This window comes from Pygocentrus nattereri, chromosome 30 (genome assembly GCF_015220715.1).
Source record: "Pygocentrus nattereri isolate fPygNat1 chromosome 30, fPygNat1.pri, whole genome shotgun sequence".
In the NCBI taxonomy this organism is placed as follows: Eukaryota; Metazoa; Chordata; class Actinopteri; order Characiformes; family Serrasalmidae; genus Pygocentrus; species Pygocentrus nattereri.
The window spans coordinates 1031709-1043537 of record NC_051240.1 but is presented as its reverse complement, the minus strand read 5'-3'; the positions used below and the strand labels follow the sequence as shown (position 1 = coordinate 1043537).

The 11829-nt window shown below is 40.3% G+C and overlaps 2 protein-coding genes across 3 annotated transcripts; both read right to left on the bottom strand.

Moving 5' to 3' along the window:
• Positions 1–268: 268 nt before the first annotated feature.
• On the bottom strand, positions 269–5552 carry nufip1 (nuclear FMR1 interacting protein 1). 2 transcript variants are annotated; one of them, XM_017712929.2, is made up of 10 exons: positions 5007–5552; positions 4833–4897; positions 4587–4688; positions 4365–4427; positions 4159–4235; positions 3978–4070; positions 3641–3810; positions 3412–3543; positions 1686–1999; positions 269–1520 (listed from the first exon to the last, which is right to left on the bottom strand). In XM_017712929.2, the coding sequence occupies exons 1-10, from the start codon at positions 5260–5262 to the stop codon at positions 561–563; spliced, it is 2232 nt and encodes a 743-aa protein (XP_017568418.1). In that variant the 5' UTR covers positions 5263–5552; the 3' UTR covers positions 269–560. The 2 variants fall into 2 exon arrangements, with proteins under 2 accessions (XP_017568418.1, XP_017568417.1); XM_017712928.2 differs by having other exon boundaries at positions 4587–4691; positions 5007–5549.
• A 1621-nt stretch (positions 5553–7173) lies between these two features.
• LOC108436437 (dTDP-D-glucose 4,6-dehydratase) lies at positions 7174–11819 on the bottom strand. The gene is made up of 12 exons (XM_017712927.2): positions 11350–11819; positions 11183–11249; positions 11009–11077; positions 10447–10537; positions 10184–10326; positions 10000–10098; positions 9461–9520; positions 9326–9369; positions 9079–9244; positions 8774–8829; positions 8193–8290; positions 7174–7496 (listed from the first exon to the last, which is right to left on the bottom strand). The coding sequence occupies exons 1-12, from the start codon at positions 11436–11438 to the stop codon at positions 7360–7362; spliced, it is 1119 nt and encodes a 372-aa protein (XP_017568416.1). The 5' UTR covers positions 11439–11819; the 3' UTR covers positions 7174–7359.
• Between the last annotated feature and the right edge of the window lie 10 nt (positions 11820–11829).

Sequence of the window (11829 nt, the reverse complement as noted above, 5' to 3'; positions counted from 1 at the left end):
GACAAACCAGCAGAGCAGATTTCCTATAGAAATTGAGTTGAAAAATGCTCTATGGGTTTACATTCCACCACTGGATATCGGCTAAAGCTGAACTGATGCTATAATAATGGAAAACAACGCAGAAGCTCATAGGCCTGCTGTGAACTCACTCCCCTTATAGAGAGGATTCATAACACGGGGAGAGAGCAAGAGAGAGCGAACCTAGAGGAAAGCAAGAGAGTGAAATAACAGTAAATTTGCATTCCACTACAGTACCTTCATTTTTTTAAATTGATTGACAGAAGCATATTAGGCAACTTGGACACAATCAGGTAAAGAATATTCACTTCCAAAAGGTTTTACTTAACACTGAATGTGCAAATATTCCAGTATATTAAATCATAACTTGTTGGAAACTCAATATTGCATATCAACATACAGCATGATTTAATTAAATCAAATGTTACAAAGAAACCAATAAACTGTCACAATGCCTGTAACACAGGTTAAACAGAACATCAAATAACTCCGAACGTCTTGGTCTTTGTGACAAATTCATCAATCAAACTGATCAACATGATCTACATGGCATCACTGGTAACTGCAGCAATCTCCCAGATGTCATCATCATACACTGACATGATAGGGTGAACATGTGACACTTCATTCATAAGCATCTTTGGCTCCTCCTGCCTGGTTATCCCTACTGCTGAGGAAACATCACATTCATTCTTCAGTCCCTGGTGTAATGATGTTTCCTCAATCAGCTGCTGAGGATGGTCATGATTCTGGACGATGATTTGCTTTTCGTTAGAACTCAAGCTCTGAACAGTTTCCTGCAAGAGCCCTGTGGTGAGGTCTGTTGTGTTTTGAGAGGAGTTAACTGCATAATTGACATTTACCACATCAACAAAAGCCTGATCACCATCAGTTACAGCCTTATGACTACTGTTAGATGCTAGCTGAGCTGCCTTTTGTGACATATGGCTGTGCTCATTCTGGTCTCCTGCCTCTGTAGACCCACAAGGATGATCTCCATCTTGTGGTAGCCCACTGGAACAGTCATCAGCTACTAAGCTTTTAGCAAATAACATCGGAAGTACCCTTGGCTGAGCAGTTTGTGTTGGTTTAAGTGGTGCAGTAGTATCTTCACTGATGCTCTTAGGCTCAAATGGGGCATCAGCTGAGCCTTGACAGACTTTTCTGGGATCACTCTGACAGCTCTTTGATATTCCTTCAGTCTCTGGGTGGAGCTCTGCGGCTTCCATGTGACATCTTTGATTATCCTGTGACATACAGGGAAAGTTCTCCTGTGATTGACTTGCCAGGCAGCCTATATGTGGTCCAGTCTCACTGTCCTCTGTTGTACCTCTTCTACTAACCTCATTATTAGACATGGGACCATTCTTTGTTACTGCTGTGCTTTCAGGCATTATCAGGTTAGAGCTTTTACAAGCTAGGCCGAAGAATCCATTATGAATAATGTAGCGAATGCACTGTAGCATCACATTCCTTTCATGTCGAATATCTGGAGCCAACAACTGTAAATCAGAAAATAAATAAAACATTTTACAATCAAAGTTGAAATGGTATGCTTCACATTACTTTGTTTGCAGTTACTTTATCATATCAGTAAATGCATCTTGACCAATTCAAAGAGACTGTAAATTACAGAATTTCAAGTATGTGCTTCTCGTTTTCCTTACCATCTCCAGCAGGGTGGAACAGCGTTTCTGTGGACCTCTGCCGGGACCATGACCACCTCTGCCGGGACCATGACCACCTCTGCCGGGACCATGACCACCTCTGCCACCCCGTCTACCCCAACCCCCTTGACGTCCTTGACCTCTTCTGTTACTTTGGTCAGGCAAAGGGCGCAGTACTTGGTGGAAAGTCTCCAATTCCCCAACTGCTGGCATCTTTTCAAGCTTTAGTATGCAGTTCTGGGTACGGACAGAAGGAGCTGCCAGCAAGATCTTGTTCTCCTCCAAAGCCTGAGCAGTTTTCAAGATAGGAGTATCTGAAAGTTTTTCAAATCATATAAATAAGTATTCTATTCAGTCCAAATCCTCATGTTTCTGTTTCACAAACTCCCTTTGTAAACAAAACCCAGTGTTCATTAGTTGTAATGGCCTCAGTGAACTTAGAGATCATGCCATCATATCTGTGTCATAAAAATGCATGGAAAGTAGCAAATAGGCAGGTGTTTACATTTAATCATTAACCTCCTAAATTAGCAGGTACATGTACAGTCATGATGGAGCCATCGCCATTTTTACCAGACCGCAGTCTACATTTTTGGTGTGTACTTCAAATGAACTGACCTGCTGTACAGTTTTATACAGCTCCCTGCAGAATTATAGGCATCCTTATAAAACAAAATAAGCAAAAAGCAGGAATACACAATGAATTAAGACACAAATGTTGTTGGCCTTCAATATTAAAGCAAATGCTATATTTGGAAAAAAAAACAAAAAAAAAAACACCTCACATCAGAAAAACCAATCTCTGCTATTTCGGGGCCTCAGACAACTGAGCCTGCTTGGAAGAAGGCCCAAGTCTTTTTCTCCACATCCACACACAATGAACAGGATCATAGTTGGACAACTGTAGAACTTGGCTGGAACCTGCCAAACCAGGTTTCCAAATCTGCAATTAGATGCCATCTGAATTCCAAAAAATTATTTAGAAGGTACTTTAGCTACTGTGAAATCACAAATAAGGGCCCTGAGTGAACTAAACATCATTGGGATTGGAACTGGTTTCTATGGTCAGATGAGACAATAGGCCACTGCATCCTAAAAACACATCTTAACTCCAGAACAAACATCTATTAAGTACTTTTAGATATAAATACATCTTTCTTTTAACTAGTAAATTTACACAGTAACTGTTTTCACTTACACACCAATGCTTTAATATTAATCATAGCTTAACATTGAACCACCATTTCTAAAACAAACACCCACAGTGTAAAACTGAAGATGTAGTCCAGTCTTATATGGGCTCGACTATTTAGACATGCAAGCCTTTCGATTGCTCCAAAGCTACCGTTACATCTGGCAGCCTTTTCTGCAATTCAATTTTCAGCTTTTTGACACCAAGTGACAAAGAAAGATCTGCACTTCTGAAGAGAGAAAGAGCTGTCCCTCTCGATTAACATGGTCAGAAACAGACTTCAATAGATATTTAAATGGAAAGAGGTAAAACAGGCATTTTAAACAGAAGGAGCTTGTGTGTTATAAGGGGGTGTTTTACACTGTAAATTTAGACTACAACTGAAACAATCTTATATACAGCTCTTGCAAACATCTTTGTCAGGTCCAGATTTTTAGACTAGCCCAGAACTACATTGGGCTATTATGTACATAGTTACTGTTAATACTTCTCTGGAGCTGCATTAGGTAAAAGAATCCATCAGTGGTCACTCACCATCTGGTTCTTCCTCACTCTCGGTCATGTCTCCATAGCTGGACATAAGTGATCCCAAAGCAGAAGTCATATTCTTGGGGGCCACTGAAATGTCAACCTTCGTCTCCTTAACCGGCTCTTCTTTCTCAGAATCTAAAAAGGATTTACAGACAAAATGTAGCTTGTAGCTCCCTTTAGCTTGAAGACATGATGTTGACATGACATGAAAGCAGCAAACTGCTTTGCTAACCTGGGTCACTGTTGGCCAGGGCTCCAAGTGGGTCTCCATCATAAGGAGGTCGGGCGAGGGCCTGTGGCTGTTTCACCTCTGCACATCCAGTATATCGATGACCACTATATGCACCTCGTCCATGATTCTGGAATCCTCTTCCACGGCCTGAGCCCCGACTTTTAAACCGACTGTTTAAACATTAGAAATCAATTAACGACGATCAATTAAATTGGACTTGCACTGACTTACGCTGAATGGCAAACACTGCTAACTGAGGTAGACGGTCACAGGTGTTCACAAGCAGCATACAGAAATGTTCAGCCACATGAAAAGTACTAATCAATTCACAACGAACCCAAACTGGGCGGTCTCCAGCACGTCTCCCCTTTTTTCTCTGACCTGCATCATCTTCATTTTCTTATCCACATTGCTCAGTGTTGGGTAGTTCCTAAATACAGAAAGTAATAATATGTATAATATGTCTGATCTGGTGTGAAGCTCATATATATATATATATATAAAGATAATGACCATACTTTCTCCTTTCTTCTCTCCATTTCGCAATCTCCTCTGGGGTGTCCAATTTGATTCGTTTTGCTCCAGGAGCATGATTCTGAAAGACAACGTGGTGTAAGCTAACCCAGTTCTTGTTTATCACAAAAGGTACTATAGAGTTTATATTAAGTACGATACGGTACTCACACCCACTTAATTCCACACATTACTGAACAAGAGTACTTACATTTTTCCAGTGGATTCGTACAAGTTTCTCATGGGCAGCAAAACTGCAGTCATCAACTGAGCACTACAAAAGTAACTTCATGTTAATATAAGATGTTAATACGATATAAATAATTTACAAAATGCACTCATACTCCAACAATAAACGACACGCTTGATCTGGAAGTTCTGCAGTTTTGTCTGTGTGACTCGGGTCTGACTTCCAGGTGGAACAGTGAATTACCATTACATGCTGGGCAACATGCTCATCGTACTTGGCTTGGTTTTTGAAGCCTCTGTCACAAGTGTCACAAAAGTGACTGAACTCTGCTTCCTTCTGCTTTTTCTGCTGAAATAAACAACATGTGTTGGTGTAAGTTACTCATTATGCTTCTTCGCTTAGAGCTGTTAGAATCTGCTCTAGGCCTTCAGAGAGATGGACAAACATAATGGAAGCAGAACAAACTACAGAGAGTGAACCGAGTATTACTCTTCTGCCGCACTGCTTTTGGTCAAGGCCTTGCCTCCCGTATCGGTAGTCATGGTGATGTGGACCTTTAAAAAAAAACATGAAAGCTCAGTAAAGGCTGAAGAACTGAGGCATGTGCTGATATTTGTACAGACAGGACAGTGACGGTAGTCCACAGTTAATCCTCTCACATACCGGGATATCGGTGTTGAACGTGACTCGGAGAGTTAAGACCCTGATGACCGCTGAAAGGGCCGGTGGGGTTGGAGCTGGGGTTCCAGGCTGGTGGTGGTGGTGGTGGTGCAGACTGAATCCAGCTCCAGTCTCTGGAAGCCTGGAACTTCCCTGCGGGCTGCTGAGGAGTCCACTGAAAAGCCGGCGGCCTGAGCACCGGCTCTTGAGCCGGATGGCTAAAATTGGGCGGCGGATAGCTCCCAGGCTCGGACATCATTACCTCCCTCTTGTCGATGAATATAGTCAACTGTCCGGAATCTGTACCAACTGATTTCACTCACCCAAACAGCTCACACCGCACTGCCCTACACGCTTTCCTGCACACGTGCTAATCCGACCCAACGTCATTTCCTGCTCTAAATGATGACCCCTGAACAGAAGATGGCGGTGTAGGACTAGGTTAGGTACCGACACACGACCCCTCTGTATAATTCGGCTCAGGTTTAGTTTAAAAAGTGCTCATTCGTCTGTATTTTTCCGGTTAAAGCGGCCCTGCTGTAACTCTTCGCTGTGGCCTCAGAGGGGCTGTTTCTACACGGCTGCTGTAAAACGCCCTCCAGTATAATATATATATATATAGACCAAAATAAAAAGACATTTAATTTAATAACCGATTGAAAAGTACAATTAAATACATCCGGCACTTTCTGCTGGGTGGTTTCAGCCGTTTAACGCTTTTTCAAGTCCTTTCTTTGTGGGGCTTGTGTAATATTTTAGCTTGCGTTCTCTCGAGTGGTGCAGCTCCGGCAAACACCTCTGAGAGGAGCTGTTAGAGATGACGTGCTGGTGTTCACCCGTGATCACCGAAATGAATCATCCAAAATCAGTGGCTGACCTCACTAATGCTCTCATGGCTGAAGACAATCAACCCCCCACAGCAATCTTCAACCATGTAGTGTAAAGCCTTTCCAGAAGTGTAAGAAGATATTAAATTGGACATTTAAAGACATTTGTGCATTTTGAATCATGATCCCAGTGCAGGTACTGAATTACAGCAGGTTTATCCGTTGGACTTCATCCATCTGGCAACAGAGACCAGAGATGAGAGCCTGTTTAGCAGAAGCAGGAACAAGTCACTAAGTTGTACGTGCATCTTAAGTCAAGTGCCAAGTCTTTTATCATTGATTCCTAAAAAGTCAGTATGCATTATTTTATTGATAACCTATTGGTACTTCAGTAGCCATGACAGACATAAGAGTAGTGCAGTATACATGAAGCGAATATAAGTACTATTAAAGATTGAGAATTTTGGGAGCATAGGATTCAAATAAGTGCAAGCTTAGTGCCAGTGTGCGAAATACCCCTTGGTAAACAGGGGTCCTATGTTGGCTGGCTACTCCAGCATTGGCTTGCACTGAATGAGAGCATTCAATGGCATCACATTGTTTGGTTCAAGTTTCTTTTGGAATGATCTTGTCTAGTTTGGTAATGCAGTCTTCCATATATTAACACATCTCCTCATTTGTCTTGGGTTTAAGAAATATGTTTTCCCCCCAGAGGTATCCCAGCCATAGTTGATAGGCTACAAAGGACCAACTGAGTTAACCACTTTGCTACAGTGCCCACCTGAGGCAGAGCAGTGTTGCATCCCTAGTTAGTTGAGAAGACCAAAGACAGAAGCTTGCTGACTGTGGGTGAAGCAGCTGAACAATAAGCCTTCTCCGAATTTGCAATTGGGTGTCTGTTTTTTCCTTTATGGACAGCATGACAAAATAAGTTTATTTTCAGGGACCTGCAGAATTTTGATTTTGAGACATTCAGGCGGTCCAAGAGCCTAATTATCCCCCACCCTTTACCTACATTAAAGACAGCAAAATGACGGTGAATGACGAAGCTGAAGCTGGCTTCTTCAAATTTGTCCATCTTAAATGGTCCAGCATAATTCAAGGCGGAAAAGCAAATCCCATTCAAACTAATCACCTGACAAACCATTTTCATCTTTTCACTGTGATGCCAATCAATTAAGAAAGGTAAAACACATTACAAAACCATCAGGAACCAACAGAAACACTTAATGGTATCTATGGTTTTTTTTCAGCAGGGCTGTGTCCAGTTTATGGAGGTGAACCTGAATTCTAGGCAATTCACTTTTCTTCCAAAATAAAATAAGCACAGTGACAGTCAGTAACAGAGTTGCTATGTATTAAATTTATGGCAGCAATTGTATTCATTTACACGAAAAGTATATACAAAATATAAATACTAAAATTAGAAACATAATCTCAACAGTTTTTATGCTTTTAAAAACACATTTTAGTGAAAATCTGTGTCCTCATTCATAGAAAAATACTGGATTTACTAAATATCACTTTGTCTATAAAGCACTTTGTGCAAAGGTGTCTTTGGTCTTGGCATCATGAAGCAAGTGATGGTTCTCAGTTAACAGATGACGGTGCTGCTTCTTTTCAGTGACCACTGGCCAGTAGGATGTGTTCTCTGCGTACCACTTAACTGGGAGGAAAAGAGATAAAATACTGCATCTTACAACTAAAAGAATAACAAATACATAATTTACAAGAACCTTAAGATGTATATATTTAAACCTGCACTATACTTTAAGCCTTTAAAAATGTTCACATTGCCATCCCTGACTGAAAAAGCAAAACGTTTTAAATATTTTAAGTATAGGGCAGACAATAAAACATGCAGATTAGGATCGGAGAGCTACGACCAAGAACTGCAAGGCAATGCAGACACCAGAGCATGACATCCTACAGAACATGCAGTTTAAAATCATCTCAGTAAAATCACGGCTCCCTCTTGTGGACATTATTTCTATAGTATGGAAACACTAATGGTGGGTGGGCTGTATGGCAAATATGTATCATCACAATACTTAAAAGACATTTTCATAATACAGGATACATGTTATGTTTTTTTCTGATGTGTATAACCGACATAATGCCATAATGCAAAAATCTGTGCCTCACCTTAAAAAGCTCTGACTACAGACTTTATTTATTCAGTTTATACATTGTTTCCCTTACATTGCAATCTCCTGACCAAAAGCAAAAACCTTGATGTGCTGTACCACTTAGGAGTCAAATCTGCCCTTTAAGGTAATGAGTTACAGACTCTGCCACCAAGTTTAAGATGAGATTTATAAGAAAGTAACATGAAATGAATGAAAATGTCAAAATGATTTACTAGTCCTTCTGATGCCGTCCTTCCATGAGACCTTTGGCTTCCATCCAAGTCTGTGCATCTTGTCTGATACCATTGGGTACCTCAAGTCACTGACCGGTCTAAAAAGTAAAAATAAAATCTCAGAAAGGCACGAATTATTAAACTATCCAAAAGGGAGAGAATACTTCAATAGTGACAAATACTATGTAGGGACACAAGTCACCAAGCTACACTGCATGTTACAAAATATTCACCAAAAAGTGCTTTTAGATATTTTATTCAACAAAAATAATGAATTACATGTGAACAAGTTATTAAGTGAAAACAATATTGTATCCATTTACTTTCCCCTTGCCTTGAGGTTGGATCTAGATCTTTGCTGCATATTGATTTTATTATTAATTCTCATGTTATACAGCTTTCTCTGTCATTTCTGAATCTTCTAATGCTCTGTTCATTATTCTGGATGCATTTAAAATTTCTTCGCAACCTGTGAAGTTGCACAGGATTAGCATATTAGAATCATTTTTTAAACATGCCTGCAACCAATTGGGTTTTTTTATTATTGAAAACTTTGGAATGTAACCAAGTCCCTTACTCACCTGTCCTCAACAAACAGTAGCCAGTCATCCAGCTGGTCATTAGATGCATTCTTCACCTAGGGTATAGGAATCATCATACCAAGAAACTTTTGTTTTCTCTTACACAGTCATTAATTTGTACATTCTCATTAAAAACCTGCTCCTTGATTATCTATCAGTAGCCTTAGCCTTCAGAGAGGTTTACAGAATGTACAGTCAGGAAATACCACAAGAAATACAAAGAAACCAACACAGACTTTACAGGTGCCATGTATGTAAAGCAGAACTAAAAGTAGCTAATGCTAACTGAGTCAAGCAGAACCTACCACCTTCACCAACTCTCTAGCGAGTTGGATGATGGGAATCTCAAAGTTAGCCCCAATGTTGTAAATTTCCCCCAGGGCACCCCTCTCCATCAGCATCAAAAGGGCCTCCGTGATGTCTTCAACATAAAGAAAGTGACGAGACTGGAGGCCTGTTCCCTGAATAGTGCTGTAAGGAGAGAATAGAATTCTGTTGCATTTGCTCACATACTACTACTTTTAATTTTTAATCAACACAAAGCAGGCTTACCATTTTTGGTCTTGTTGTAGGAGCAATAAAAATTTGGGAATAACCTGGAGTAAAGCAGGTGAAAAAAGAATTCACTTTACATACTTTACTATTACTACTTTCAAAAATATTTATGAAATATGATGTCTTGGACACCTTTTCATGGTATTGCCGTGGTCCATACACATTACTGCTCCGTGTTATTATTATGGGGAACTAAAATGTATGATTGGGGGAAAAAAAAAAGTTAAAATCAGTTAAATGATGGAGAGGAAGATGAAAAAGTAATAAAGAAGAGACAATATTTTATTTAATAAGCCATTCCTCCCCCCGATTTTGTCCCCTGTTTAGTTGTGTCCAATTCCACCCACTAGCTAGAACTCCCTTAATCACACCATACCACCAGCTCTAGGAGGGTACAGGCCAGCACACACATCCTCAGAGTCATTTAAAGCCAGTCACTGATGCTTATGTCATTTAACAGCTGAACGTTCTTGGAGGAGAGTGCGAACACCTAATTGTGTTAAGTCAGCTAACAGATGAATGCATTAGCCAGCATTGTGCTGAGTAATGGGGAAGAGGGAGGACCATCCTAACCACTCAGAGAACAAGGCCAATTACACTCTCTTGGGCTTCAGGCCACTGACTGGCTGTAAGAAAAGGAGACAATATTGACAAATCATAGTAATGAGTACCTTGTGCTTTTCCCAGTATGACATCACAAGGTTTTCAGCAGCAGCTTTTGATGTGGAATATGGATTAGTTGGCCTTTTTGGACTCAATTCATCAAATTCCTGTCAACAGAAGATGATCAAGATTACAATACTTTATAATCCAAGATTATGCTCAAAATTAAAAGGATGGCAAAAACAGACTTACCTTGTCCAGACTATCTCCATACACCTCATCAGTGCTCATGTATATGAACTTTTCCACTCCAGCCTCAAATGCTGCTTGGAGCAGTACATTTGTGCCATCTGCATTCACATGCATGAATTCAGATGGATACAGGAAGGAATTCTCTAAGGGAGAGCAGAAACATGTGAATACTTAACATGTACCTGCTTCACTGAATGCAGATGGATCACGCACAGCTAGGTGGAATCTCGACTGAACTAAGTTTTCAAAAAACCATTACTCACCAACATGTGATTGAGCAGCACAATGGAAAACAATGTCAATGTTTTCAGAAGCAAACAGATGATTAATAAAATACCTGTCGCATATATCCCCCTGTCAAGAGAAGGGCCAAATTAGTCAGTTGTTGACTTGCTGATACATGACCATTATTTAATGCTTTTAAATCACCTCACTTTCACTACAGGCACACTGATTCTGCAGTCAAGGAGGGGGCTTGCCAATGTTGAAATGAAATGAATGACACTTCAGGAATCAAAGTGCAGAAATGAGTTACTTCTGATATTCATTAACAAAATCATTTCAAAGCATCAGGACTGGTCCAGCTAAAAGTAATGCAGAACCAAGTATTTCAGAGGTGGCGAACTGCAGATCCTAAAGGCTGGTGTCCATCACGACTTTGGTGATTTTCTGACTCGTAACACAAACTAAATTTGGTATTCGAAATATCTTCTGCAAAATAAATGACAAATTAAACAAATGAAGGGTGCTTTCTCATGTTTGCCCAGTAGTAAAGGTAAGTTTGTGTTATTATGAAGAAGGATGGTTCCTACATTTAAAACCTACCTGGATAAATGTGTAAGTCCTTGTGTTCTCAAGACATTTGAGGTTCTTCAGACTTGAGCAGTAGTCCAACTGAAATAGAATATATTTAAAAATCTATAGATCATGTATCGATAGTATATGTTATTTAACAAATAATAATAATAATAATAATAATAATATGTTTAATTTACTCACTGAATCAACATTGACGATTCGCCACAGGGGATATCTCACAGCCACAAGCATGATAAGATGTGACCCACTAACCAGGATGAGTAGGTCGATTATTTATTTGGCACAAAGCTAAAAAGGGATGGTTGTAAACGCTTTAATCTTTGACCAAAGAAATAAACCGCACTTACATGAAACCAGCTCCCCCAGTCACCAGAACAGTCTTACGCCCCAGCTTCAGCTTGCTGAGCTCGGGCTGTGTCTCACTCGGATCTGACATCGCTGCTCTGGAGAACTTCACATATTCACATTAGATATTGACATTATTCGTCAGTTAAGAGGTGTTTTTCTCTCTGTATTGATTAGGCCGGGTCCCAACATGACAGCCAATCCGATTCAAAGTCCTACTTTACAGCAGCAACACCAGAGGCGACGCTGCAGCCGAACACTGGTCAGCGCCAACGCCTAGCTTTAAACCGCTTTAACAACAATTACTTATGCCTTTCACAGCACTGGTGTACACACCTACACCTACATGTATACGGCTCCACGGGAGTTGAACCGTTTCCTCTAAATTCAATTACTAAAGCACAAACATTGTAAACACTCCTAGCCAGCTAGCTAGCTAACTAGCTATCAACACTTCACGACCCATTGGACGTTTTGCGGCA

Bases quoted from the DNA above. Each gene is read 5' to 3' on its own strand.
- LOC108436437 (XM_017712927.2), bottom strand. From the start codon at position 11,438: ATGTCAGATCCGAGTGAGACACAGCCCGAGCTCAGCAAGCTGAAGCTG. The intron at 9,521-9,999 runs GTACTCATTACT...CATACATTTTAG, and splicing joins CATACTGGGAAAAGCACAAG to TTCCCCATAATAATAACACG. The intron at 7,497-8,192 runs GTAAATCATTTT...TTTTCCTCCCAG, and splicing joins GGACGGCATCAGAAGGACTA to TTAAGTGGTACGCAGAGAAC.
- nufip1 (XM_017712928.2), bottom strand. From the start codon at position 5,262: ATGATGTCCGAGCCTGGGAGCTATCCGCCGCCCAATTTTAGCCATCCG. The intron at 4,071-4,158 runs GTATGGTCATTA...TTCTGTATTTAG, and splicing joins TGGAGAGAAGAAAGGAGAAA to GAACTACCCAACACTGAGCA. The intron at 2,000-3,411 runs GTGAGTGACCAC...AAAAACTTTCAG, and splicing joins GAGTGAGGAAGAACCAGATG to ATACTCCTATCTTGAAAACT.